The 26,181-nt window shown below is 39.7% G+C and overlaps 2 protein-coding genes across 6 annotated transcripts in view; both read left to right on the top strand.

Moving 5' to 3' along the window:
• Window positions 1–9,949, top strand: part of psmd14 (proteasome 26S subunit, non-ATPase 14) — a 107,589-nt gene extending 97,640 nt beyond the window's left edge. The window contains exons 9-11 of the mRNA XM_048534175.2: window positions 221–346; window positions 515–577; window positions 9,591–9,949. Of these exons, the coding sequence (XP_048390132.1) occupies window positions 221–346; window positions 515–577; window positions 9,591–9,689 (288 nt within the window). The 3' untranslated portion in view covers window positions 9,690–9,949. The remainder of the gene's footprint in view (window positions 1–220; window positions 347–514; window positions 578–9,590) is intronic.
• A 108-nt stretch (window positions 9,950–10,057) lies between these two features.
• Window positions 10,058–18,676, top strand: LOC125453973 (T-box brain protein 1-like). 5 transcript variants are annotated; one of them, XM_048534171.2, is made up of 7 exons: window positions 10,058–12,591; window positions 13,313–14,419; window positions 14,920–15,074; window positions 15,292–15,413; window positions 15,681–15,839; window positions 16,260–16,321; window positions 16,929–18,676. In XM_048534171.2, the coding sequence occupies exons 2-7, from the start codon at window positions 13,740–13,742 to the stop codon at window positions 17,824–17,826; spliced, it is 2,076 nt and encodes a 691-aa protein (XP_048390128.2). In that variant the 5' UTR covers window positions 10,058–12,591; window positions 13,313–13,739; the 3' UTR covers window positions 17,827–18,676. The 5 variants fall into 5 exon arrangements, with proteins under 5 accessions (XP_048390128.2, XP_059503300.1, XP_048390129.2 ...); XM_059647317.1 differs by having other exon boundaries at window positions 10,058–14,419; XM_048534172.2 differs by having other exon boundaries at window positions 10,058–13,458.
• Window positions 18,677–26,181: the final 7,505 nt, after the last annotated feature.

Here is a 26,181-nt window from a genome sequence, read left to right on the forward strand (position 1 = left end):
GATAAGAGGCTATTCTCCTTCTGATGTAGGTTATCGGCATTGTGATGTGTTGAAGTACCATCATCTGATGGCATTTTACTAGCCTGCTACAGGTTAGAATTTTAATTGTTATTTGTGCCGGATTTTCAAATGGTTTATTTGTTTTTAAGATTTTAATTTGTGCTGAAATCCTGTTATTCAGTCAATGAGCATTTATCTTGGGTTCTATTCATCACTGCAGATGTTGTTGAACTTGCATAAGAAAAGCTGGATGGAGGGTCTAACACTTCAGGACTACAGTGAGCATTGTAAACTTAATGAAACTGTTGTCAAAGAAATGCTGGACTTGGCAAAGAATTACAACAAGGTAATAAAGAATAGTAATGCTAGAGTGCTGTAACTCCTCAATGTTAATAAAACAATGGCAAGTTAAAAATTGTTTTACTCCTTATTTGAAAACTTTATAATAAATGGCCTTAAATGTTTTCCTGAAATAATGATAAACTTTACATTTGAATATTTATTTTCCTTCTAGGCAGTAGAGGAGGAGGATAAAATGACTCCAGAACAACTGGCAATTAAAAATGTTGGGAAACAAGTAAGTATGGAATGCCTGAATGACCTAGAGCATGTTTTTCCCAAAATCACTTTATTCACAGATGAATTGATGACCAAGATAATGTATGAGTTAATTTGGTGATACCATGAATAAGTATAAAATCTTCATTTAGATCTTCCTTGGTGTTATGATTTCTGGAGTGATATTTGAAGGATTAGCTAGCCTTAAAATTAGATTGTCATTCACGCCAACTGCTCAAGTACCCTTTGCAGAATTATAGATGTTTCCGGCAAAGAGGGAACTCGGATCAACAAATTAGTGCCAGCTGTTTGCAAGGGCAAACGAATTTTCTTGCATTATCACTAACAGATCTTCTTCCAATGTTTAATTACCTTTTTTCACCAAATGTATTGGTCTCTGTGTCAATCGCTCCCTAACAAAATATTACATGCTATATCAAATGTCCAAGGAAGAAAAGTTCTCCTAACATCTATCCTTATACTGTTGATTCCCATTCAGTGTTTAATTTGGTATGCTTTTAATAGAACCATACAGGTTGGTTCTCAACCTGAAAATCCTTCCAGCCTATGCCAGTGACACAGATGAGGATGGGAGAGAATCCAACTTGAAAATTGAGGCTTCTGCCATCTTTATCATTACTGAAAATTTAAATATAAAAAAAAGTGCTAATTTCATTTTGGGTATCTTTGGTTCTGTAAAAGTGCCACCATATCACAAATCTCTTCTCAAATCGTCATTTCTCACCCTGATTAATCTGCACTGCTCTGCCTGTAATTAAACACCAAAAACTGCAAGTGACACTCTAATATTTGGTCTAGTCATTGGTCGTACATATTTTATTGATATTGCTATTGTATTCTGGATACCTGTTTCATGAAACCAGAAAGTTACCATTTTGTTTTAAGTCCTCCAGTTGTTCTTCTGATGTTGGTCCTTTCAATGACTGATGTTATCGTAACCACTGAAAGATGTAATGTAGAGCTTTCCACTTAATCTGGATTCCTATTCTGTTGGATTTCCTTACTAATAAATATATTACCCGATGCTGCTTTGCATAATTTGCAATTTACTTTAGTTTGCACATTCCAGTAACTTTTCTTCTTTTACTCTCTTGGGATGTGAATATCGCTAGCAAAACTAGCATTTTCTGCCTACTCCTAATAGCCAGAGATGATGGGAACTGCAGATGCTGGAATATCCAAGATAACAAAGTGTGGGGCTGGATCCAGCCCCATACTCTGTACTCCTAATAGCCACTGCCTTGAACTGCTACAGTCCATGTCGTGTAGGTACAACCACCAAATTGTTAGGATGAGAGTTGACGTTTTTAACTTAGTGCTGAAGGAACAGCATTGTAGTTGCAATTTATCGTGGCATATGCTTGGAGGGAAACTGGAGGTGACAGTCCTGTGTACTGCTACCTAGATTGTGGCAGGCCCTGGATTTGGAAGGTGACAGGAGACAGCAATTTGTTGTGGTGCCTCTTGTATATTGTACACATTGATTCCACTGTACACTGGTGGTAAAGGCAGTGAATGTTTTAAGCTGATAGATGCAGTGTCAATCCAGTGAACTGCCTTGACCTGGATTTTGTTGAGCTACCTGTGTCCTTTCTAAATATTTTACAGTACTCTTGCTGATTTCCAAGTCACTTGAATATTGCATTGTGTATGCTAATTCCTATGTCACTCCAGTTCCACTCCTTTCCAGTTTGAACAATACTCTATTTAACTCGTTTGATTCACGTATGCCAGTCAATTTTCCATTCACGTTACGAGGTTTCTTCTTCGGCTAGATGTCTGAATTTTGTAAGAAAGCTGTGAAACAACTTAAGGAATGCCTTCTGAAGATTGGTACAAACTGTGTGCATTGAATACCGTTTATCTGTACGGTTGTCATTACTAACATAGCCCGTCCACATGTAAAAAAAAAAGTTGGCTATTCTCAATTATTGTCCGAATCTCCAAATCCTGTCAAATTTGATTCTTCATTTATGAAGTCTAAAAGTTAGCCTGCAAATGTTGGTAGCCTAACAGCTGTCATTTTCTAGTTTATTTTGCCTCATGCCTTTCCCTTGATGCCAGTGTACGTAAGGAGCATTAAAAACATTGGATGTTATATCAATTTAAGTATATAAGAAAAGGATGAGAACATAGATGAAAGTACAAAAGAGACAAGAATAACAAGTTTAACAACATTTTTCTTATAGTAGAAAGAATTGAACACGTTATTCTAAAAGTGGCTTCATCGATGTCTGGTTCAGCTGCAACATGACATCCCAACTGCTATACTCAGTGCACAGACCAATGAAGGCAAACATGCCAAACGACACCTTTACTACCCTGTCTGCCTGTGACTCCACTTTCAAGGACCTAGGCACCTTCACCCCTAGGTCTTTTTGGTAAAACTCCCCAGGGTCCTGCCGTTACCTGAATAAGTCCTGCCCTGATTTCAGGAAGGAAATATTCCAATGAGAAAGAAAAATCAAATAGCCATGATGCCTTGCAAAAATTAGGAATAAAATTTAAAGGAAGCGACCCAGCAACGATATAAGTAAAAGATGATGAAAAGAAATTTGAGTTTAGCAAAGGTATAATAAGGCAATTAGGTTGGCAAAGTATGGATATATTAGCAAATTCTACAGATGTACAAGTTTTCAAAAAAATAGTTAAGAGGCATGCATACACTTAAGGATGAACCACGTATACATGCAGATGATACTGAAATTGGAGGGTTAGTGAATCAGTTTTCACCACAGAGGCTAAGAAAGAAGGGACAACAATGTGGAAGTTCAGAAATATTACAGTAATTTAAGTGAAAAGAATGGCTGTGCAGTTCCATGTGGAAATGTTAAGACACTTCATGTGTCTTGGAGGATGGTGTGGGGAGCAAGTACCTCCCAGCTGTTTGAGCCTCTACTGAGATTTTCCAAGCTTAACATAGCTGGAGTCACTGTGGCACATGGGAGTCTCCTAAATTGCACATTTCAGGAGGTGACAACCTCACAGTTAAGACCGAGTTCAGAATAGTAGATGAATGACTATTCAGCAGAGTAGGAAGATCAGGAAGTACTGGAGTTTTCTGGTATATGCCACTCTCAAAAACCAGTACTTGGCAATTGGGATTAACAGTACCTTTGAAGGCATGCAGGCCAGGCTGCGGCACCAATGAATATACTCTGGAAGGAACACCAAAGTGTAAAAATATCGTCATGTTCTGAGATTATATTGATAGGGCTTTACTGCCACTGTGATTGTGAAGCCTGCATGGTTTGTTGCCTGCCTGGTGGCATGATAAAGGACATCATAGGATGTAGAATATTCTTCACAGGGATGAAAATGTTCCAGAATTGCACACTGAAACCTACCGCATAAAAGGGCAGTTGAGGTCATGTGGTCTGACTTTCAGTAGCTAGGAAGAAAATTAATGGCATAATCACAGAAGTAGTTAACTCATATATCAGTGAGGGTAGAAATGGGAAGAGCAGGAGGATCAATGCATAACTGTGCAGGATTTGAGGGCAATGGTACAAATTCCGACGCAGGATCCATCTATTCAAAGGGGTCATCTTGCACCTCAAAAGAACTTAAGACCAGTGTTGTTATGGCTGGTTAACTGTGCTAGAAGAGGGTTTAAATTAAATTAGCAGAGGGATAAGCTCCAGCATATGTGAGTTGAAAAGAGGAATATGGTGCATAAGTGAGGGTTTTGGATGGTACTGGAGAAGGACGTAGTACAATATTACATGGAATTAGATCAATGAAAGATACAAGGAATGTAAAAACAAGTTTAGAATAAATGTATGTAAATGTACAAAGATGGTGATTTGTGTTGGTAAGCTGTGAGCACAAAATAACATGCAGAACTATGTTGAAGCAGAAAAAGGGACATGTGGCTTTAAATGGTGAAAATTGAGTGTTTCAGTTGTCAAGGATACAAAATGTTTAGAAAGATAGTGAAGGAGAAAGGGAAAGTAAGGTGGCAGCACTGAACAGGAAAGACTGTACTCTTGGGAAGAGAATTCCTTTTAATGGAATTTAGAATCTATTTGGTAATTTAGCAAAAAAGATTGTGCTACAGGGAGTATCCCATTTATCTCTAAGCAAGGAAAGAAAGAGGGAAATATTTATGCAGGAAAATCAGATATGTGCAAGAACTACAGTGTGGTAACATTGGAGGACTTTAATTATCCAGATATTCATTAAGCTATTGTTAAAGTGAAGGGAAAGGAGGAATTTCTGGAATGTGTTCGAGAGAACCTCCTTAATCACTGTTCCTAATCCAAATACAAAAGAGGCATTATTGGATCTGGTGTTGGGGATCAGATAGCCCAAGCTGACCAAGTGTTGTGGGAGAAACTCAAGGAAAAATGATCTAAATATAAGGTTTAGAGTAATAAATAGTGAGAAGAACGAACAACTTGAAAGTAAAATTTCTAAGTTGTAAGAAGGTTAACATGAATGGGATGAGATGGAGCCTAGCCATGGCAAATTGAAACCAAAAATTGATAGGAAAAGTGGTTAAGAAAGAGTGGTTAACGTGCAAGAGGAGATGTTTCAGTTACAAGCCCAATATATTCCAACAAGAGGGAGCGGTATATGAACCTAAGTCATGATTGTATGTGTGATGAGGAAAGTAGAGAATGTGATGAAACAAGTAAGGTATGTGATGCATGTCAAGTTTCTCAAGACTAGCAAAGAGAGGTTATGAGAATCGTATGGCAAGGACCATTCAGGCCACACAGGTGCCAGACAATGGCTATCTCTGACAATAGTGAATCTAACACTCTCCCCTTGACATTCAATGGCATGGCCATCCTGAATGCTCCATTATCAACATCCTGTGTGTTACCATAGCTCTAGCTAACTGCAGTAGCTATATGTAAGTGCCGTAGCAATTAGAGTCAGAGACTAGGAAAATAAAGCAGCATGGTGGTTCAGTGGTTAGCACTGCTGCCTCTCAACACCAGGGACCTGGGTTCGATTCAAGCCTCAGGCGACTGTCCATGTGGAGTTTGCAAGTTCTCCCCTTATCTGTGTGAGTTTCCTCCAGGTGCCCTGGTTTTCTTCCACAATCCAGAGATGTGCAGGTTAGGTGGATTGGCTATGTTAAACTGCCTATTGTGTGCAGGGATGTGCAGGCCAGGTAGATTAGCCAAGGGAAATGCAGGGTTACAGGGATAGGATATGGGGTTGATCTAGGTGGGATGCTCTTTAGAGGGTTGGGGTGGGCTGGATGGGCTGAATGGCCTGTTTCCACACTTTTGGGATTCTTTCATCGGGGTAGTACAGTGGCTCAGTGGTTAGCGCTGCTGCCTCAGCGCCAGGGACCCAGATTTGATTCCACTCTTGGGCGATTGTTTGTGTGGAGTTTGCACATTCTCCCCCTAACTGCATGGGTTTCTGCTGGGTGCTCCAGTTTCCTTCCACAGCCCAAAGATATGCAAAATATGTGGATTGGCCATGCTAAATTGCCCAGTGTTCAGAGATGTGTAGGTTAGGTACATTGGCCACAGGAAATGCAGGGCTATGGGAATGAGTTGGGGTGGGATGCTCTTTGGAGCATTGGTGTGGACTTGTTGGGTTGAATTGCCTGTTTCCACAGTGTAGGTATTCTAAGAATTCTGCGGTGTGTAACTCGCCTGATGTCACCCCAATGCCAGTTCACTGTCCACAAAGCCCATTCAGGAGTGTAATGGAATACTCTTTACTTGCCTGGAAGGGTACAGCTCCAAAATGTACCAGAGGCTCAATACCTCCATGACAAAGTGACCCACTTGATTGGCATGCCATCCACTACCATCACCATGTACTCCCTTCCTCATTATGTAGTGGCATTAGTGCATACTGTCTCCAAGATGCACTATAGCAACTCCTTCAACGGCTCCATCCAAGCCTGCATTCTCTTCCGCCTGGAAGCACAAGGGCAGCAGGTGCAAGGCAATGTCACAATCTGCAAGTTCCCCACCAAACCAAATAGCAAAGTATATTGCTTCTCCTTAACTGACACCATGTCAAAATCTTGGAACTCACCCCCTAGTAGCTTTCTGAATTCCCAAAGACTGGAGCAGTTCAAGAAAGCATCTCATAATCACCTTCTGGCAGCTAAGTACAGATGGTCACTAAATGCCGGCCTAGTCAGAGACACCCATTTCCTATTAATATATTTTGAAAATAATTAACTAATCTAAACAGTTACCCAAAAATCTTCATCTGGCATGTAACTACTAAGCAGATTGAAATAGGTGTGGTGGCATCTTTTCAGGACAAAGGCATTAGTATGTATGTTTAAAAGCATAGGGCATGATGGAATATGCAATGAGTACTTTCTAGGTGTTACCAATAAAATACCAGTAGAAGCAAAAATGTTCAAGGAAATGGATGAGATGAAAATTGATGGTGTCTTGGAAAGACTGGAGTTATCTAAAAATTGGTGTAAGAATCAGTTTATAATGTACATAATTGATTAGGACATTGTAATCGAGTAAAATGTTTAAATTTGTCAAAACTTTGAGCTGTGATAAACAGTGAAGATCATACTGTTTGATTCCACAGAACATAGACTATCAAAATGGGCAGGTAAGTAACCAAAGGAATTTAAAGGAGAGAGGAGTAAGGAATGCAGTTTAGAGGAAGGGACAGAGGGAGACAATATAGGCTCAGTGGCACGGTTCTGAAGAGTGTATGGCCAAAGAATTTAGGAATTCCTTTTCAAACAAAAGGGATAAATAATTTATATATACCTTACACAGCCAAGATGTCTCAAGAACTTTAAGACTAATGAACTACTTCTAAAGTTCAGTCACTGCTGTAATGTAGCAACAAGATATCAATTACAGCAATGAGGTAAATGTTAGATATTTTAAGCAATGTTAGCATTTTTTTTAACAATGTTAGCATTTTAGTGAGAGATAAATATTCATCAGAACAATGAGGAGAACCTTAGATGCTGTTATGGCATGTTTTACCTCCACTTCAGGGCAGATGGGACTATGATTTAGTATCTCCTCTGAAAGATGGTACTTTTGATACTTGAATGCTGCATCAACATAGATTATGTGCTAATGTGGGAACAAAACTACTTCAAAGTTTTCCTTGAATATCGTCCTGTCTCAGAACTATATTGCTGTTCCTTCATTGTTGAAAGTCAAAAACCTGGAGAATTCCCTTCCTGACAGCACTGTGGTGTACAAGTACCTGTACCCCAAAGACTGCGGTGGTTCAAAAAGTCAGCATGTTGGCAATTTTTCCAGGGCAGTTAAGGGTAGGCTGTCAATACTGGCCTCACCAGTGATGCCCACATCTTGTGTATACCTGGAGTGGTACAAACTTCGTAACCATCTCACTGGGGTAGAAATGGCACCTCTGAACCATCACTAGTCGTGACATTTTTCAGATGATTGAGCAGAACAGAGGACATTTTAAGATGCACATTACCTCAGTGATAACTGATTCTTTGTGAAAGCAACAAGTTGTAATAATAAAACTTGCAAAGTCACTGTAAACCTACAATTTCAAGGCACTGTCTTAATTTGGATGAGAAGTTTTGTGTGTAGTTCTTCTCTTCCTGTAACTAGTTCAAATAACAGTTATATTTTACTATCTCTAATCTGAATTATCTTCATTATGGTCAATTCCAAATGAACAGAAACACAACAAACTGGACAAGTATCTTTGCTGAATAATATTGTGTAGAAGGAAGATATAATTAACCGTGATATTAATAGGTGACATCCTTCAGTCTATTCTAAATTAATATTTCCCAAACTTTTTTGATTGAAGTAGCATTTCTCAAATGGATTAATAATTGCAGACCTATTCTCCCATCTAAACAATGTTATGAATTCCTTGTATATTTACATTTCAGAATCAACAGTTCAGTGTCCTTTTAAAGGAATTTGCAATAGGTTTTGCTTGGGCTGTCTGCTTTAGTGCAGATTGATATAACTGCTGATGTCAAAACTTTATTGTTACATCCAGCGAATAGGTAATCTTAGGTTCAAGCATAATGCCTGTTGAATACTTATGCACATGACGCTGCTCTTTCCAGTGTGGAATTAAATTTGATGGCTCCTATAATGAACACTGACACCGTCAGAGGTACCTCCCACAAACTCCCTGTTCAGTTCCTAAGTGTTTTAGGATGTTTTCTTCTGGCTCTGCAGTGGTATTGCTGATATAATGCCTCGTGTGCAGCATTTTTGTGATTGGAGCACATCCAGCAACAGAGACCACAGCTTCAGTTCATGTTCAGCCATAGGCCCAGTTGCCTTACTCCGTGAATAAAGTTTGGCTTGGGTAAGGCTTATATAGCAGCACCTTTTTCATACCGCCCATCCCTAGTCCAAGGAATTTCAATCCATTTCCAGTGTGTAGATCTCATTGTCTGCTCTGCAAGGATTATAAACCAGGCTAACTACTCTAATCTGATATCTGTTTCTGAAGCTGCCATGGCCAAGTGCACACTTGGCAGTGAGGACCAATGTCTCATTGTGCGGGTGCATTACACTCCCAGGCTTAACATCCAACTGTCTGGTGAGCACACTGCTGTGTCACTTGAGTGGACAAAGGAAATCAAAATAATGATCAACTGCAGGTACACTGACAGGCCCAATCACATTATTTTGTGGATTCTGCTGTAAAGTCTTCATGGCCTCTAGTTTGAGTACCACTGTTCTAAACTGTAATCCAGTCTGGGAATTTTGGTGACTGATTTGATCTCTCTGCTGAATTGAGCTGTGGTAATAATCTCAAAAGTATGAATTATATGCGGAAATTGTTACATTTTCTGATATGGAATGTAAATTCCTTTAATTTTAGATTTTAATTGTATTGAAATATTTTCAGTTGCATTGGCTAAGTTGGACTGTTAATGTTACTGAAGAATGTAAATATTATAATAGCCTTTTCTGATGCCTTTTAGAGTACTTAAAATGTGAGAATCTAGATAAATGTACTTTTTCCTGGAAAATAACTGACTAGCTTGAAAATAATCTATTTGTTCAATAACTTGTAACCTAATTGTTTCATAGGATCCAAAACGCCATTTGGAAGAGCATGTGGATGTTGTGATGACTTCAAATATTGTGCAGTGCCTAGCAGCCATGTTGGATACAGTTGTATTTAAATAAGAACTAAAATGCTATAAAGTACGAATGAATTGTTTTTTTTAAAATTGACATTAATGTTTGAACGACTTGTAATAGTGAAGTCGCTGAAGGCTTTACTTATAAAACCTATAGACTTGGGAGCTGTGAACAATGATGTCATTGAGCAACCTATCATTGCTTATTTTGATTCCACTGTTAAGAAGATGGATCCTGCCTTTTTGTCTTTATTTTCCGTGTTTAAAAAAATGAAGATTAAATTTCGAATCCCGGTTTGATCTTAATATTTTTATTGTCATTTATCTTTACCAGATGTCAAGTAATAAAGTTAGCTCTTCCCTTCAATTTGTAACTTAACTCTTCAATGCCACAACGTCAGACTTGCACTAAAGGGTTCCGTCATTTTGAAGACTTCAAAATGAAGTGCTGCGGGGTTTTCAAAGCGCCAAACCTCAATCAGGCACACAAAAGCAGTTACGCATTTCTCCGATCTTTCCTTGTTTATTAAGAGCTGTTCAGCGCTGCTGAGGTAGCACATGTCTAACACCTCTAGGGTCGTAGCTGTGAATATGGCAGATGCTAAGGTCAAACTAGAATCTCGTCTGTGAAGAATGACATTTCTCAACCAACTGCTTGGCACAAAGAATGTTAAAATACATCAAACCACTAATTCATGAATAGGAGGCGGACAATTTTTTTTAAAAACCTAAAATGTTATCTGTTATGATTAACCTTGATACGATCCAGCAGTAATTCATGATTGGTAGTTTTGAACGACTATACCCGTCCAATAGAGATAATTCCATTTTAAAATTGATTGTGTCACTTATTTGTAACAGGTTGATGGAATTCATATTTTCATGAAAAGAATTTAGGCAAACACATTTGTTTAAAAAAAAGTTCGAAGGCTCACACTGATTCTGTCGACTGTATTCCTGCATAATCTAAGCATGTAATTATTCCAATATTAAACTTACTACTTCAGCCTCGAGCAAGAAACAGGTAGAGCGATCTGCAATTAAATGCAACTCTGAAAATTGTTCATAATATTGCTCGATATCCTTACATGAGCCTTAGGATTATCAAAAGGTTTATTTAACTAGAGTAAAAGTCCCAATTCGGAAGTAAAAGAACCCGACTTCAGCGAGGAGTTAAATTTGCCTAATAAAGTTGTCCTTTGTGCCGGCGATTTCGACATTGAACATTTCTTCTTGTTACTGAAATCGTTTATAAGAAAATCGACTTTTTTTTCTACAGGTTTAAGAATTGTTTTAAAAATATAGAATATTCTAAATTTCAACCCTCTGTTTTAGTAGGGGGCATCCTCGTGTTACCCTCTTCGAGGTTATTAAATGCTTGAGAGAAAACAGTTATTCGGTCTTTAATTCTCCGGCTGGTACATTTTTCCAGTTCAGTGGCGTGTTCCGGGCGCCGGATGGAAACCTTTGTAGAATTCTAGAGTTGTTCAGACATCAATTTCCTCTATTCATGCTCGTAAGGCTGTACCTTTTACTAAAGACAATCTTGCATACGATTTGTATAGTTTTCATTACCAATAATGTTGCGTGTTTTGGTATCATAAAGCAAAGGCCCACCAAACCATGATACAATGCGTGTGTGAGCGAATTGTGTAATCACATGAAAATGTAATTAGGAAGATGAGCCAAGTAGACACATGACAGAAAATCCTTGTAGAAAATGTTCAAATTCCCTTAAACCCTTTTGCTTTCCCTTCAACTGCTCTGTCACTTCACCTGTCGTTAAATCCCTCGGTTTGGGTGGGAGTATAATCATTTATATAATGTAAGCCAAAAGCGTCCTGACAGTTGTCAAGAAATCACGTCGACTTAATCCCACGAGTCGATTATATATCCCAGTAAAGTGTCCTTCAGGTTTTAAAAATGATATGGTGATGGGCAGCCGATGATGTTAGGACAAATGTGTTGGGTCTCTGGAATATAATGGCCCTGAAAAGTTACTTTTAAAGTCGAGCTTGACGTGAATTTAATGTACAACAATTATGACGGCGATCCAAATCTCTAGAAAGAACTTGGAGTGGTATTGATACAGGATCACCAGCACCGTTAACGTATTTAGTTTCTAAATAAATCCCCAAAATACTGAATCCTTTTTGTGCGTCGAATTTTGATTCTTATATAATTTAGTCATTACTACGGTCTTTTAACTGTTTTTCATCATCTTAGAAGTAATTTGTGACTTGCTGAGTTATTTAACTGCGCTAAGTGTTTATAAATATCACATTTCCGCTCCAATAGGAAAATAAAGCTCATAGTGAACTCAATGCAATTTCAAGTGCCATTTTAGTGATGCTTTTTTGTACCGATAAAAACTGTCAGTGTCCACCATCTCGGGCTCTTTCGCGCAGAAAAATAATTGGTCCTTTTCAAGCTGTGGTGCGGAACATCACGAGGGAATTCTGTTATTCACGAGGAATCTTTTCCTTAAAAAAAAAGTCACTTTCATTGACTGCAAATCATCCTGATTTTCAGAAGGGAAGAAAGCAGTACATTGATTGAACCAAAAATATTCAGTGGAAGACAATCAATTGTTCAGCTCTTTACATTTTCTAATGGAAAATCTGATCTGAATCAACTTCGTGCATTTTTACATTTTGCATGTTTTTTTTTTAAAAAGCTATAAATCGGTAACTTGTTCACATCAGTGATACTTTGCAATACGGCTTTGACAGTTTAAGTAGAAATTGGACATTCTTTCAAACCGGACGAACGCCTTCAAATTAGACCAATGATTTGCGAGACATAATTAAGTACATACTTTGTAATTCGCTATTGATAAAGAATGCTTGTAACTTTTATGAATTGCTTTTAGAGATGCAAGTTCCAATCCACCGTGAAAGCGGTATCAACAATACAACTCCTAAGTAGCCGTCTTGAGGATGTATGAGGTATAACAAGTTTATTCCCAGTGCTTTTCCCAGGTTATTAGAAAGGAAATGAACCGAGTCTACTTGTAAAAAAAAGTGTACTTAGTGCTTTACAATTAAACATCCATTTTGTAAGTTCACAGTTAACTTAGAGAACATTGATATTTTAAATACTATGTGCTGAAAGCGTGATTCATTAATATCAGATTTTTCGCTCAAAATCTCATAGGATTTTTTAAATGCCATGATAACTTCCGGAAGTGAGAATTTAAAAATCATAATTGTTTTCCAACACGGCAAAATCATCCTGTTGGTGTTGGTGTTCGGTTATATTATTGCGCACTCAAAAATAAAGATTGTTGTAAAGCTCCCAAGACTATTATACCCCAAAGACACCATCAGCTTTATGCAAGTCTTAAATATTTCAACGACGACCTTCTGAGATACACATTAGCTAATGTGATATGTACAGTTGAAGTAACTGTATGCCAGTACAAAAATATTGTTTGAACATCGGATCACAAAAAGAGCATGCTTGTTAAATTGTTGAATTACGAGAGCACCGCTCTTCAAATAAAGACTATTACCCTATTGATAGTTGAACACTTCATTTTTTCCCCCTGTAACTGATTTGTCAAACTTCAGGTTTTTCTGCTATCCGACCATTAAATAATCAGTATTTCTGTAACGCGGATGTGGAAAAATAAACTCAAACAATTTATTGGACCCTTATTTTTTCCAGTTTAGCCCAGTTGTATCCGTCGACTCTTCCGAGCTGGAACATTGTCCAAAAACAGAGGGAGGGAAGGTTGCTTGTTAGTAACACGCAGACTGTCTTTCTAAAATGAGATCATCTTGCAATTTGCCATCATTGCCATTAGGACTCAGGTGATTATACTAATTAATGTCTGTCTAATTAAATTACTGTCAGCAGTTAACCAATAGCAAGGGCCGTTTCATTAGCTGTGCAACCGGGAAGATCAAAAGTGAGTCCTTCCTTACTATTGCAAAGTGTCAATTGGCCAATCGCTTTTCGGCTGGGGGGGAGAAGGTAAAAAAATCTAGTACCAGCCTTTGTGAGAGAGCTTAAAGAATTGCTTTCAAACGGGTTGGGTTTTTGCATCTGCTGTTGAAGGTTTCTATAGGGTGAGGTGCTTACTTATTAAGCTATGCAGTTGGAGCACTGCTTATCTTCATCTATAATGCTCCCCAAGAAATTTCTTAATGTGAACAGCACTTATCCCAACAGTGAGCTTGCTTTACATGATCCTATCATCTCGGCCAGTGACAACCTCGAAAGAAGTTCACCTCTGAAAAAAATTACCAGGGGGATGACGAATCAATCAGAGACAGATAATTTTCCTGACTCCAAGGACGCGTCGGGGGACGTCCAGAGAAGCAAGCTCTCTCCTGTTTTGGACGGGGTCTCTGAAATTCGTCATAATTTCGATGGATCAGCGGCAGACAGATATCTCCTGTCACAATCGAGTCAACCACAGCAACCGACTGCTACTCCCAGTGCTATGTTTCCTTACACTGGCCAGCATGGACCAACACATCCCGCTTTTTCTATTAGCAGTCCGAGCAGGTATATGGCTCACCATCCTGTGATCACGAATGGAGCCTACAATAGTATTTTGTCCAATTCTTCGCCTCAAGGCTACCCGGCTGCTGGTTATCCTTACCCTCAACAATATGGACACAGCTATCAGGGAGGACCTTTCTATCAATTTTCTTCTGGTCAGCCAGGACTAGTCCCCGGCAAAGCCCAAGTGTACTTGTGTAATAGGCCACTGTGGCTTAAATTCCATAGGCATCAAACAGAAATGATCATCACGAAACAAGGCAGGTAAGTGGACTTTATTTTTCTTCCTACACCATGTAATCTCACCGTTTCAGATTAGAGAAAGCAAATGCTTACTTCAAATCGGCATGTTAAATCGAAAGCTTGCTGACTGTACGCACAACCATGCCTGTTTGTTTGGGATGATACGAAACAGGCTTTCGTATTTCTACGAGTCTCCAGAGAACGGATAGCTTTGGTCTGGTAAGAATAGGCGATGATTTACGTGAAGTACGTTTTGAAGAGAGTCTCCAGTTCCTGGGACTTAAAATTAATTCTTCGAGGAGTTAATTGTAAAATTTGTTTTTCTTTTTACTGAAGAAATACTAGGAAACATGCAGATACACCAAAGTATTCCAGAATCTCATTGTCTAACAATTTTAGAAGGTGGATTACACAAAAAGCAAAACTGAACTGATCTGCGTGACATAGCCCAACACTAAGCACACGCCTGTTTTAATGCTTGTCTTATTTATTTCGTGCGTAAATGTTGCTCTCTATTTCAGGCGGATGTTTCCATTTTTGAGCTTTAACATCTCCGGTCTGGACCCCACTGCACATTACAATATCTTTGTTGATATTATACTGGCCGATCCCAATCACTGGCGATTCCAAGGAGGAAAATGGGTTCCTTGTGGGAAAGCGGATACCAATGTGCAAGGCAAGTTATTCTAATCCGCGCTGCTTCACATCAGCGAATGGGGACTATGGTTTGACTATTCGGGAATTGTTGCTTAGAGGTGCACTGTTTTCCTCCTATAGTCTTAAATATCCAACCGGCTTAGTTTTGTGGCCTCGCTGACTTGCGATACATTTTTCCAGATTGGCGGTTATGTTCAACTACTGGATGAATTGGATCTTGGTTATATTTCCTACAGGTAATAGGATCTACATGCATCCAGATTCCCCAAACACAGGTGCCCACTGGATGAGACAAGAAATTTCGTTCGGCAAATTAAAACTGACCAATAATAAGGGAGCATCAAACAATAACGGCCAGGTATACCCCTATTTGGATAAAATCCTGAACATTGTTGTGGGTATTGCTAATGAATGCCAATGATGAATCGACATTTTATGCACTTGATATGCTGAAATCAACTAACCGATGAATCCCTGGTATATGAACGCTAGTTTTTGACGAGATATTGTGTGACAGCTTAACAGCTAAAATATATGGAACGTGATTTTTTACTTAGCCGGCTGTGTTGTTCTAAAAGACAAGAAAAATAAAGCATTTTCATGTCGTGTCTTTCTTTCCTGACAGATGGTGGTTCTACAGTCTCTCCATAAATATCAACCTCGACTACACGTAGTTGAAGTGAATGAGGACGGAGCTGAGGATTCGAATCAGCCCGGCAGAGTTCAGACTTTCACCTTCCCAGAGACACAGTTCATAGCTGTTACAGCGTATCAAAATACAGACGTAAGGAATTAATTGGCAATGCAAAACATAGAATATTATCACTCATGTTAATTATAATTTCTACATTTTCACTGGGACACAAATCCGTTTCAAAACCTTTCATAGTGGATCACAACTACATTACACAATTGTCGAATTTTGTGGCGGTCTAGAGGATTAGGTGCTGAACATTTCTCTATTCCTGATTATTAAAATGAGATAATTGTCTCGCTTGTTTTCAGGAAGTGATTCTCTTCCATTTCAAGTCTGTACAACAATCACGGTCGCCTCACTCCATTCAGCAAATTTAACTATTTTATAAAGGAGTAATTTTCGACACAAAGCTATCAATGTTTTAAGAATCTGCCTGCACATAGTTTGGTTGCTAAGAAACCAGGATGACTGATGCATCACTTTCCTATTGAAATTTTGTTCAAACAGATCACACAGTTGAAAATAGACCACAATCCCTTTGCCAAAGGATTTAGAGATAACTATGACACGTAAGTTTGAGCTTCAATTTCTTTTATTAAGAAATCTGCTAAATGGACAGAATAGTATTCTGTTCACACCTACTTTTTTTTAAATAGTAAAAATTCGTTTACCACTCAGTTATCAAGCTATCTCGAATCTGAGTATCACTAGTTAAAATACAGCTGTTGCTTTTGGTGTAGTTGAGGGAAGAAATGATTACTCGGTTTGTATTTCTTTACGTGGTGTCCTGGAAAATGTTGATGTCGAATACTCGGCAGCACGGGAAAGCGTCGAATGTAGCATGCAGTTATTGCATCAAAATACGCAACTGTGGATGTTGGAAATCCGAAACAAGAACAGAGTGCTGGAGAAAGGGCAGGTCTTGCTAACTCCGTTTTATCTGTACAGATGCAGCCAGGCCCATGCGCTTATTATTTGTTACATCAAAGTTCCACCAGGTGCTGATGGCCTCTTCCGGTTGAACGGGACACAAACCGGGCACTGACTGACTTTTTTATTATTATTTAAGACTGTGTGTGGTCGGCAAATTTGATGTGAATGAGTTTCTCTGAAACTGGAGGCAATTTAGTGATCGGTTTGATGCAATTTCTCTCTCTCTCCCTCTGCTCATTTTAGGATCTACACCGGCTGCGAGGTTGACCGGCTCACGCCGTCCCCGAGTGACTCTCCCCGGTCTCAGATCGTGCCCAGCAGCCGATACGCCGTCACCCAGTCTTTCCTGCAGGAACAGTTTGTGAATAACTACGCCAAGGCCCGGTTCCACCACGGCGGCCCGGGCGCTGCAGGAGGTGGAGGAGGAGCGGGAGCCGGGGGCGGCAGTGGAGGAGCTGAGCGGAGTGTCCCCCACAGCAATGGGTTGTTGTCCCCACAGCAAGCGGAGGAACCAGCCACGCCGTCCCCGCAGCGCTGGTTCGTCACCCCGCTGCAGCAGCCGGCCAACAACCGCCTCGACTTCTCGGCTTACGATACCGACTTCGCCGGCAACGCGATCCTGTCGTACGGGGTAGGGGTGAAGGCGCTGCCGCTGCAGGCCAGCACCCGGCCCCTGGGCTACTACCCAGACCCGTCCGGCTGGGGCGCTCGCAGCCCGCAGTACTCGTGCAAATCGAGCTCGGTTCTGCCCTGGGCCCGCGGAGCGTCCACTAACTCGTACCTGGAGGAGGCGGCGGCGGCGGCTGCAGCTGCGGCGGCGGCCGCCGAGGGTTTGGCACCGGCTCCCGGGCCGGGCTCAGACCGCTCGCCCTTAGCGGCCGCCGCCGAGGACACCAAACCCAAGGAGCTGGCGGACTCGGCCTGGATCGAGGCACCGTCTTCCATCAAGTCCATCGACTCCGGCGACTCGGGTATTTACGAGCAGGCCAAGAGGAGGCGCATCTCGGCGGATGGGCCGCCTCCTCCAGCCTCGGCCACCGAGAGCCCGTCTCCCCTGAAGAGTGAGGCGCTGACCCCAAGAGACTGCGAGAAAAACTGCGCCAAGGAGATGGCCTTTTACGGCTTTTACTCTCACACCTAGAGCGTCCCGCGGGGCTAACACCCGCCTGGCTTCTAAAACTGATCACCCCCCCACCCCTCGGAAATGCCAAAAGCCAAACCTGCTGGTGCCAACATCGAGTTTAATTTGTTGCACAAAAGATGCCCTTTCCTCTTCCTGGTTGTGGTGGTGGTGATGCCTGTGACCAATGGTAACCCCGGGCTCGGATACACAGGCCGGTGTTTTGTTAAAACCTGTTTGTCTTTTATTGTGATAAATAATTATAAAACTGAAGTTCAGAAGCAGTGTGTTAACCTGGACAGACCTTAATCGCTTTTTCTCTTTCCTGATCTTTCTCCCGTCCCTTCCCAACTTCGTGTATTTCAATTGAAATTTTTGGAATGTAAATCGTGTCTGTACAGGAAACTTTTATTCAGTTCCTATTTGACCAACTTTTTGCAGTTGGAAGTAAGCCAGTTCTATCTAATCACATGTACAGATTATTTTAAACGGTCGATCAGTGGCATTTTGCGTTACTTACCCTCGAATGGCTCGGATTATAGACTAAGGTTTAATGCGTTCTTTTTTATTGTAGAAACGTAGAACTAGAGTTTTAATTCCTGAAGTTGCTGCCACGTTATTTAAATGACAGAATTCCTCTCAAAGAAAGTATATTATGGTCTGTTTGCATTAGGGATTGGGGGGAGGGTCATGATGCTGTTCAGGGTCGATATGTAAATTTTGTCTATTCTGTAAAGATATTATCGTGCTTGTATATGGGTAACACTTTCATCCCGTTCCAGTCTGTGAAGTGACTGTCACAGAATCTGTTTTTCTGCCAGTTTGTATACATTTCATGTGCAAAATGAAATAATAAAAATATGAAATCTTTGCCAAGACTTGCAAGTATTTAATTCTATGATCTCGTATGCTGTCCCGGGAATATCTCTTGTGTCACGTGTTTGTAGGTTCTCTTTGAATATATCTTTTTTTTCAAACTAGCTTTTGGATAGTTATTGACCACGTATCAATAAATACAATTGAGTACTCGTGGACTGTAATGCTGATGATTTAGATTACTTTTACCCTATTTCGACTTCCGTAAACGAAGAAAATCGCTTATGCGCTGCCGTACACTTCTAAACAAAAAAAGGAAATCTACCAAGGTTCCGTTAAAACATCAGATTTACGGTACGTTTATATCCCGAACTTCATTTTTCTTAGGTCCACAGATACGTTTATTTTCTTTCTGCTTGGCACAAATATAGTGCCAATTTGTTACGCTCATGTTCTCGGTTAGTTGAAGGTGTAAGTCAGCACGTTAATTTCGCTTTCGTGGCATTGCACCTTTTTAATATTTCTATTTCTTTGGGCGACTATGCAATCAATTGCATGCTTGACGGATCTGTTCTTCGCCTCAACTTTGGCGTGGGCAGGATTTTACTTCTACTAGCCAAGTTTTAAAAAAAAACCCTTTTTCTAATCGTGCGAAGATATAGAAATCATTGTTCACTTATATATTCTCCACTTTAGACATTACGCTTCTTACGGTCTCCATATTATGGTAAACTTTCCTGTTCAGAATTCGATTTAAATTAATTGGCATTTTTATTATGATCGAAAATTGGCTCCTTTTTTTTCTCATCTTCGATTTTACTCATTATCTAATGCATTTCTAATTAATATGAAATCTGTTGGAAAGCAATATATTTTTGCAGAACTAAAAAGAATGTTACGTTTTTATTCCGCTGTTGCATTTAAAAATGATGCACAACAAATTTTTGAGTATTCTGATTTGAACTTGATTTCCCTACTGTACTTTAGTTTCGGGATAGCATGATATTCCCCAAGTAATCGCAGTAAACCTCAGTCGAGGCAAAGAATTCCGTTTTATAGATATTCTAAATTAAAATAAATAATAAACCTTTTATTGTATACATATGTCCGGTCCCTGTACTACAGGGCTTTAAATAACAAGCATGGCACTTCAGGGTATTCAAAACAATGGTTGTTGTGCAAGGAGGCTATATGGTTGTGTAGAGGCAAAATCTATGAAATATATGTAAAAATAATGTATTGAAGACTTTGTTTTGTTGACTCCCAAGCATTTCGGTCTCTCTGTAGACCAGTTAACACTAACCACACGGTAGTTTCATTTTGTACAATGATATTTGGATATTCGGCACATATTTTGCTTTAAATTCTTTGACAAATGTAACGGCAACAGTGCTCTCAAAAACAGCAAACTGAAACTTGTACTGGTTGTCTCATAATGCCCCTTTTATTTTTACTGTACGTTAATTAAATCTGGTGCCTTTTAATGACATTAACTTCATCTGACACTTTTAGAAAAATCTTTAATTCGCTTGAACTTTAAAATAATCAAAAGGTGTTTAATACCTTCTGATAAAACTTGGGATGTTTGACTCGAAAAAAAATTGTCGCTACTTTATTGTAGACTTCAACACCTCAAAACAACTACTCACGATGCCCTTCCGACCGAGTGTAACAGCACACACCATAACAGAATGGACAAGTCTCTAACAGGTTCTTTGAGATTATTTAAATCCTTCGCTAGTGTTAGATCGGCGCTTACAAGTTGCTCTTTACAAATATGAAGTGACAAATTAGTTTCCACGAGTTACTCTGATGGGAAACTATATTTATATTTTTAGCAGATAAATAGTTTCTGTTCCACGTGCTATGCGACACTGTATGTCTGGAATTAGCAATGCTGTTGCTCGGTATGCAACGTGAATTTTGAACTTTAGCAAACAAATGTACAGTATTGAGAAACTGAGAATATATCGAGTGTAAATCTATATTCTTTCTAATCTCCCTCGCCTAGCGTGCAGCGTTTAAATGTTGGGATGTATAGACTGGGCGAAAAGGATTGCTCGTTTAGTGTTCAGATAACAACTGCTCGTAGTTTTTAGATTTCAAGGAGTCGAATCTTTGGGCTTCGCATTCAACATTTTGCGCTAGTGCAATCCTGATTTCCAGCCGTTTCAGGAGTACGTTTAATGTCTTTATCATATTTGGGTCCCGTGAGTGCGCGGATAATGTCATAAAAGCAAGCGGGCCAGCTTTAGTTTTGAAAAAAAAATCGTTACTTGAGCAATGAAAGGGTTCCTTAAAGGTCTCTGATACAAGTCAACCTGTAAACAGCTGTCATTCTCACACATCTGTACAAGGACCTGCAGGCTGTTAGGGAAATGTTGACTCTGATTTGTTAGTTTCCTCACATTCCTCAAGTTTTGAAGATTTCGGTTTCCTGTTCCAGACCCTGCCAGTTGCCTGCTGCTGGATAATATAGCTTGGTTTTTGGACGTGGCATCTGGCTCTTACAAACACTCTCAATGTAGGTCAGACAGCGATATTTCACATCTCTTGTCTATGAATTGCTTTTAATGAGTCTTACGCAGAGCAAACAATTCGAATAACAATTTGTATTCAGATACAAAAAAAGTGCCCACTAACTTCTCTGATATCTGTATTTAGCACTTCAGCGTGTGTTGTCCCCGGTCAACCTTTCGATCTTTTGTAAGCAGGATGACTGCATTCCATGCCGAATTCGGAATGTCCCTAATAAACTTAATTGTATTCAGAGATTGTCGTCTCAAGGCGAAAACCTCGTCAAGAAAACGAATTCCCTGAAAACACATTAGCAAAATCATTAGCTGCAAGTGCCTTATTAGGTCTGTTTTCTCGATTTGGAATGTAATAGACTCCCATGATGAAAAGAGATTAGGCTACGATCAGAGACAACCAGGCTAAATAAATTCCCCTCTAACTTCATAAATCCAATCTATATCGTCGCCTAGCGTGTAGATTGCAACTCTAAAACACCATCCCCCCCAAACTGCATAATGCCCAATTATAGTCAGACTGTGCCCAGTAGCTTAATATTCATAATCTGAATGACAAAGAATTATGTCTAACATCTCGAGTTGATTTAAATTAGTACCGTGCACAGCCACTTCCCTCTCCAGACATGTAGGTCAGAGGTAATTCCAACCAGTTAGTCCGGCTACAAACTGCAGACTCCCTTTGGACAAATGTCTCTCACAATGACACATACTTGTGCGACAGAGTATATCTATCTCGTGCGACTTATATCTGGAGGAGCTTTGCGCCCGAAGTATGTAATCTATATGGGAATATATTAAATTCCCTAGACCCGGAGAATTCAGACACAAAGATAGTAGGAACTGCAGATGCTGGAGAATCTGAGATAACAAGGTGTAGAGCTGGATGGACACAGCAGGCCAAGCAGCATCAGAGGAACAGGAAAGCTGACGTTTCTGGTCTAGACCCTTCTTCGGAAATGGACACAATTCAGTCACAAAGCTGGCAGAGTAAAGATGTAAATATCTTGCGTTATGTTGGGGCTGAAGGTTAACCGGCTAAAATCCTGCGCCTAGCCAGCCCAGCTTCCCGGTGCCCCTTCAACTGGTACCATTACTGCATTAACCCACAGGTTATCGAAATGCACAGGGAGGACTTTCACTCCTTGCCCATGGTATACCTTCCAGATTCTGATGACTGCGATTACTTGTCAATTGTTCATTGTAACTGGAAGCACTTTGACCTGGTTCACAAAACAAAATATACTACGAAGTATAATGTTAGAAATAAACGGCAAATCAGGCAGCTGAGAGTAACATCTCAGGAGCTATTACAAGACTCAATCGGCTGTGACTATTTTCCCCGGGACTTCAGAGGCTGAGGGGTGGCCTTATAGAGGTTTGCAAAATCAGGAGGAGCACGGATGGAATGAATGGTCAACACAGTAGTTGATTCCAAAACTAGACAGCACAGGTTCAATGTGAGAGGGGAAAGATTTAAAAGAGACCCAAGGGGCAACGTTTTCATACAGAGGCCTGTGCCCCCAGAGGGAAGTGGCTGTGCACGGTACTAATTTAAATCAACTCGAGATGTTAGACACAATTCTTTGTCATTCAGATTATGGAACAAACTGTCAGAGGAGGTAGGTATAAATGCAACATTTAAAAGTCATCTGGATGTGTCCATGAATCAGAAGGATTTACAGAGCTCTGGGCTAAATGCTGGCAAATGGGACTCGGTCAGATTGGGATGACTGGTCAGAGTCGATGAGTTGGGCCAAAGCATCTATATAACTCTATGGCTCTATGAGCATGACCTTTCGTCAGAAATCCCAGCTGATCCCAACATCCTATCGTAAAGCAACGACTATATTTCACAAAGTACTTGGTAGGCTGTTTTGCACTTTTGGTGTCTTGGAATCCTAAAACACAGTGTGTCGATGGATTCAAAAGGCACATGGTGTCCTTCCTAAGAAGAAAATGGGATCAGGTTTAGACTATTCTGCTTCAGTAGATCATGGATCACCTACCTCAGCCATTTTCTGCATCTCCCCTGATGTCATTGATGATTTAGCAATTATCCACCTTGAATATCTTTGAACATTCCCTTTACTTAAACTTTTATAACTTTTTGGATAATTCCATAGATTCATTGCCCTCTGAATGAAGAAATTCCTCTTAAACAGGTTGTCACTTATACTGAGACTGTGTCCTTCATTTTTGATATTCCAGTGAGGGGAAACTTTTTTTTCTGCATCTTCCTTGCCTGTGCGCTTAAGAATCCTATAAGTTTTTGGAAGATCATTTCTGATTCTTCTAATTCAAGAGAATGCAGCCTAATCTCTTCAATCTCATCCATAGACCAGTCTTGCTATCCCAGGAATATTTCTGGTAAATTTCTGCTGAATTTCCTTTATGAAGAGTATATCTTTTCTTGAGTATGGGGACAAAAACTATACAGTTGTGATTGCGATTATTTTCTATACAATTGAAGCAAGATAAATTTACTCCTGTACTCAAATCTTCCTGCAGTAATGGTTAACGTAAAATCTGCTTTTGTGGTGCAATGGTGGTGTCCCTCCCTCTGAGCCAGGAGGCCTCGGTTCAAGTCCCACCTGGATCTGGAGGTGTGTCACAACATTTCTGAACAGATTGATTGAAAAAAACCGCAATTTATTTTCCTAATTTCTTGCTGCATCAGCATGCAAGCTTTCAGCAATTTATAAACAAGGACTCCAAGGTCTCTTGAACATCAAAACTTCCTAATTTAAACAACATTCAGTATCTCTGTTCCTCCTGATAACCTCATACTTATCCACACAATATTCCATTTGTCATGTCCCTGTTATCCATATCACTAAAGCCTCATTTCGCCATCCACAAAACACAGTTTCACATCTGTCTTGCATTGCATTACTAACTTTGAAACATTATACTTGGTTCCCATATTCAAATCTTTGACATAGGTTGTGAACAGATGGAACCCAGGCACTCATCTTCATGACTTTATTACTAGTCATAGCCTGTCAACCTGAGGATGATTCATTAACTCTAATTCTTCATTAACAAATCCTTAATCTTCACCTATCAAACAAGCACCCATCCAAAAAGAGATAGTAGGAACTGCCAATGCTGGAGAATCTGAGAAAGCAAGGTATAGAGCTGGATGAGCACAGCAGGCCAAGCAGCATCAGAGGAGCAGGAAAGCTGATGTTTCAGGTCTAGACCCTTCTTTCTGAGGAAGGATCCAGATCTGAAATGTCAGATTTCCTGGTCCGGCGATGCTGCTTGGCCTGCTGTGTCCATCCAGCTCTATACCTTGTTATCTCAGACCCATCCAATAAGTTTTCCAGAGTGGGACTTTACCAAAAGCCATCTGAAATTCCAAACACACCACATCAACTGGTTCTACTTTACTAGCAACAACATAAACCAATCTCTAATGAGTTTATCAAACACGATATGCACTTTATAAATCCATGCTGACATTACCTGCTAGGGCATTACTTACTTTTTTTCTATTTTCTATTTTCACATCCTTAATGATAAATTTTTGCATTTTTCTTATTATTGACATTAGGCTAACAAGGCTGTAGTCCCCCAGTTTCTCCCTTCATCTTTTCTTAAATAGCAGCATTACATTTGCCAACTCACAACCTGCAGGCACTATTCCAGAAGCTATAGAACTTTGAAAGATAGCCACCAATACACTACTAACGCTGTCACCATCACTTTCAACATTGATCACTGGGTTCTGGTGATTTCTTAACTTGCAGTTTTCCTTTAGTTTCTCCAATATGACTTTTTGATTGACAGTAATTTATTTTGGTTCCTTATTCTCATTAATCCTTGGATCTCTATTATTTCTGGGAGATTTGTTAAATCTCCCTCTGTGAAGACAGGCATTAAATAATTAATTAGCTTCTCTGCTATTTACTTATTTTCGATCATAAATTCTTCTGTATCTGCCTATAATAGCCCAACCCCTTTTTACAAAGCCGTAGAAGCTTTTACAACATTTTTTTAATGTTACTTGCTAGTTTATTATGTTTTATTTTCTCTCTCTTTATCAGTTTCTTGGAATTCACTTGCTTAATTTTGAAAAGGCTCTAATTCAGTAATACTTTAGTGGCAGCTTCATAAATCTCCTCCATTGATCTGCCACAATCTTTAACTCCCTGCTTAGCCATGGTTGACTCACCATTCCTGTTTTTGAATCTTAAAGAAATGTATGTTTGTTGTAAACCATGTATTAATTTTTAAAATACGACCTATTGCCCATCTACCACTAAATGTTGTAATGTATTTTTCAGAATGACCTATCAAGTATTGATTGCTCAATACATTGCTCTCAAAAACAATTTTGCACACATTCTGGGAAATCACGCTCACAGAATTTTTGCTTGTCCGATTTGGTCATTGTACACATTAAGCAAAGTCATTCATGATTACTGCATTCTCTTGTTATGTGATCCTCTAAGTTATACTGTGCCCTATATTATCACTATTGTTAAGTGGCCTATAAACAACTTGTGTTAATATTTGCTGTGTCTTGCTGTTTCAAAGCTCTACTCAAGTATATTGATCCCATCTAAGAGTCATTCTCACTCATTCATTGATGTCATCCTTTATTAGAAGCACCACTCCACTTTATATTTCTTTGTTCCTTACATTCTGTCTCTTCAACATTATTCTATCTTTTGACTCAGTTGAGCATTGACATTAATTGGCAAATTACCTGACCATCAGTAACAAAAGCAGAAATTGCTGGAAAAGCTCAGCAGGTCTGGCAGCATCTGTGAAGAAAAAAATCAGAAATAATATTTTGGGTCCGGTGACTCATCCTGAGTGTTCTGAGGAAGGGTCACTGGACCTGAAACATTAACTTTGAATTTTTTCTTCACAGGTGCTGCCAGACCTGCTGAGCTTCTCCAGCATTTTCAGTTTTTGTTCTTGCTTTGCAGCATTCTGCAGTTCTTTCAGATTTTATTTTTCCAGACCACCAGTGTTTGGGTGAGTCTTGAGTTCCTCATAAATGGCTTAATGAATA

The sequence above is a fragment of the Stegostoma tigrinum genome, chromosome 7 (genome assembly GCF_030684315.1).
Source record: "Stegostoma tigrinum isolate sSteTig4 chromosome 7, sSteTig4.hap1, whole genome shotgun sequence".
Classification (NCBI taxonomy): Eukaryota; Metazoa; Chordata; class Chondrichthyes; order Orectolobiformes; family Stegostomatidae; genus Stegostoma; species Stegostoma tigrinum.

Bases quoted from the DNA above. Each gene is read 5' to 3' on its own strand.
- LOC125453973 (XM_059647317.1), top strand. From the start codon at position 13,740: ATGCAGTTGGAGCACTGCTTATCTTCATCTATAATGCTCCCCAAGAAA. The intron at 15,075-15,291 runs GCAAGTTATTCT...TATTTCCTACAG, and splicing joins AGCGGATACCAATGTGCAAG to GTAATAGGATCTACATGCAT. The intron at 15,840-16,259 runs GTAAGGAATTAA...TTGTTCAAACAG, and splicing joins CAGCGTATCAAAATACAGAC to ATCACACAGTTGAAAATAGA.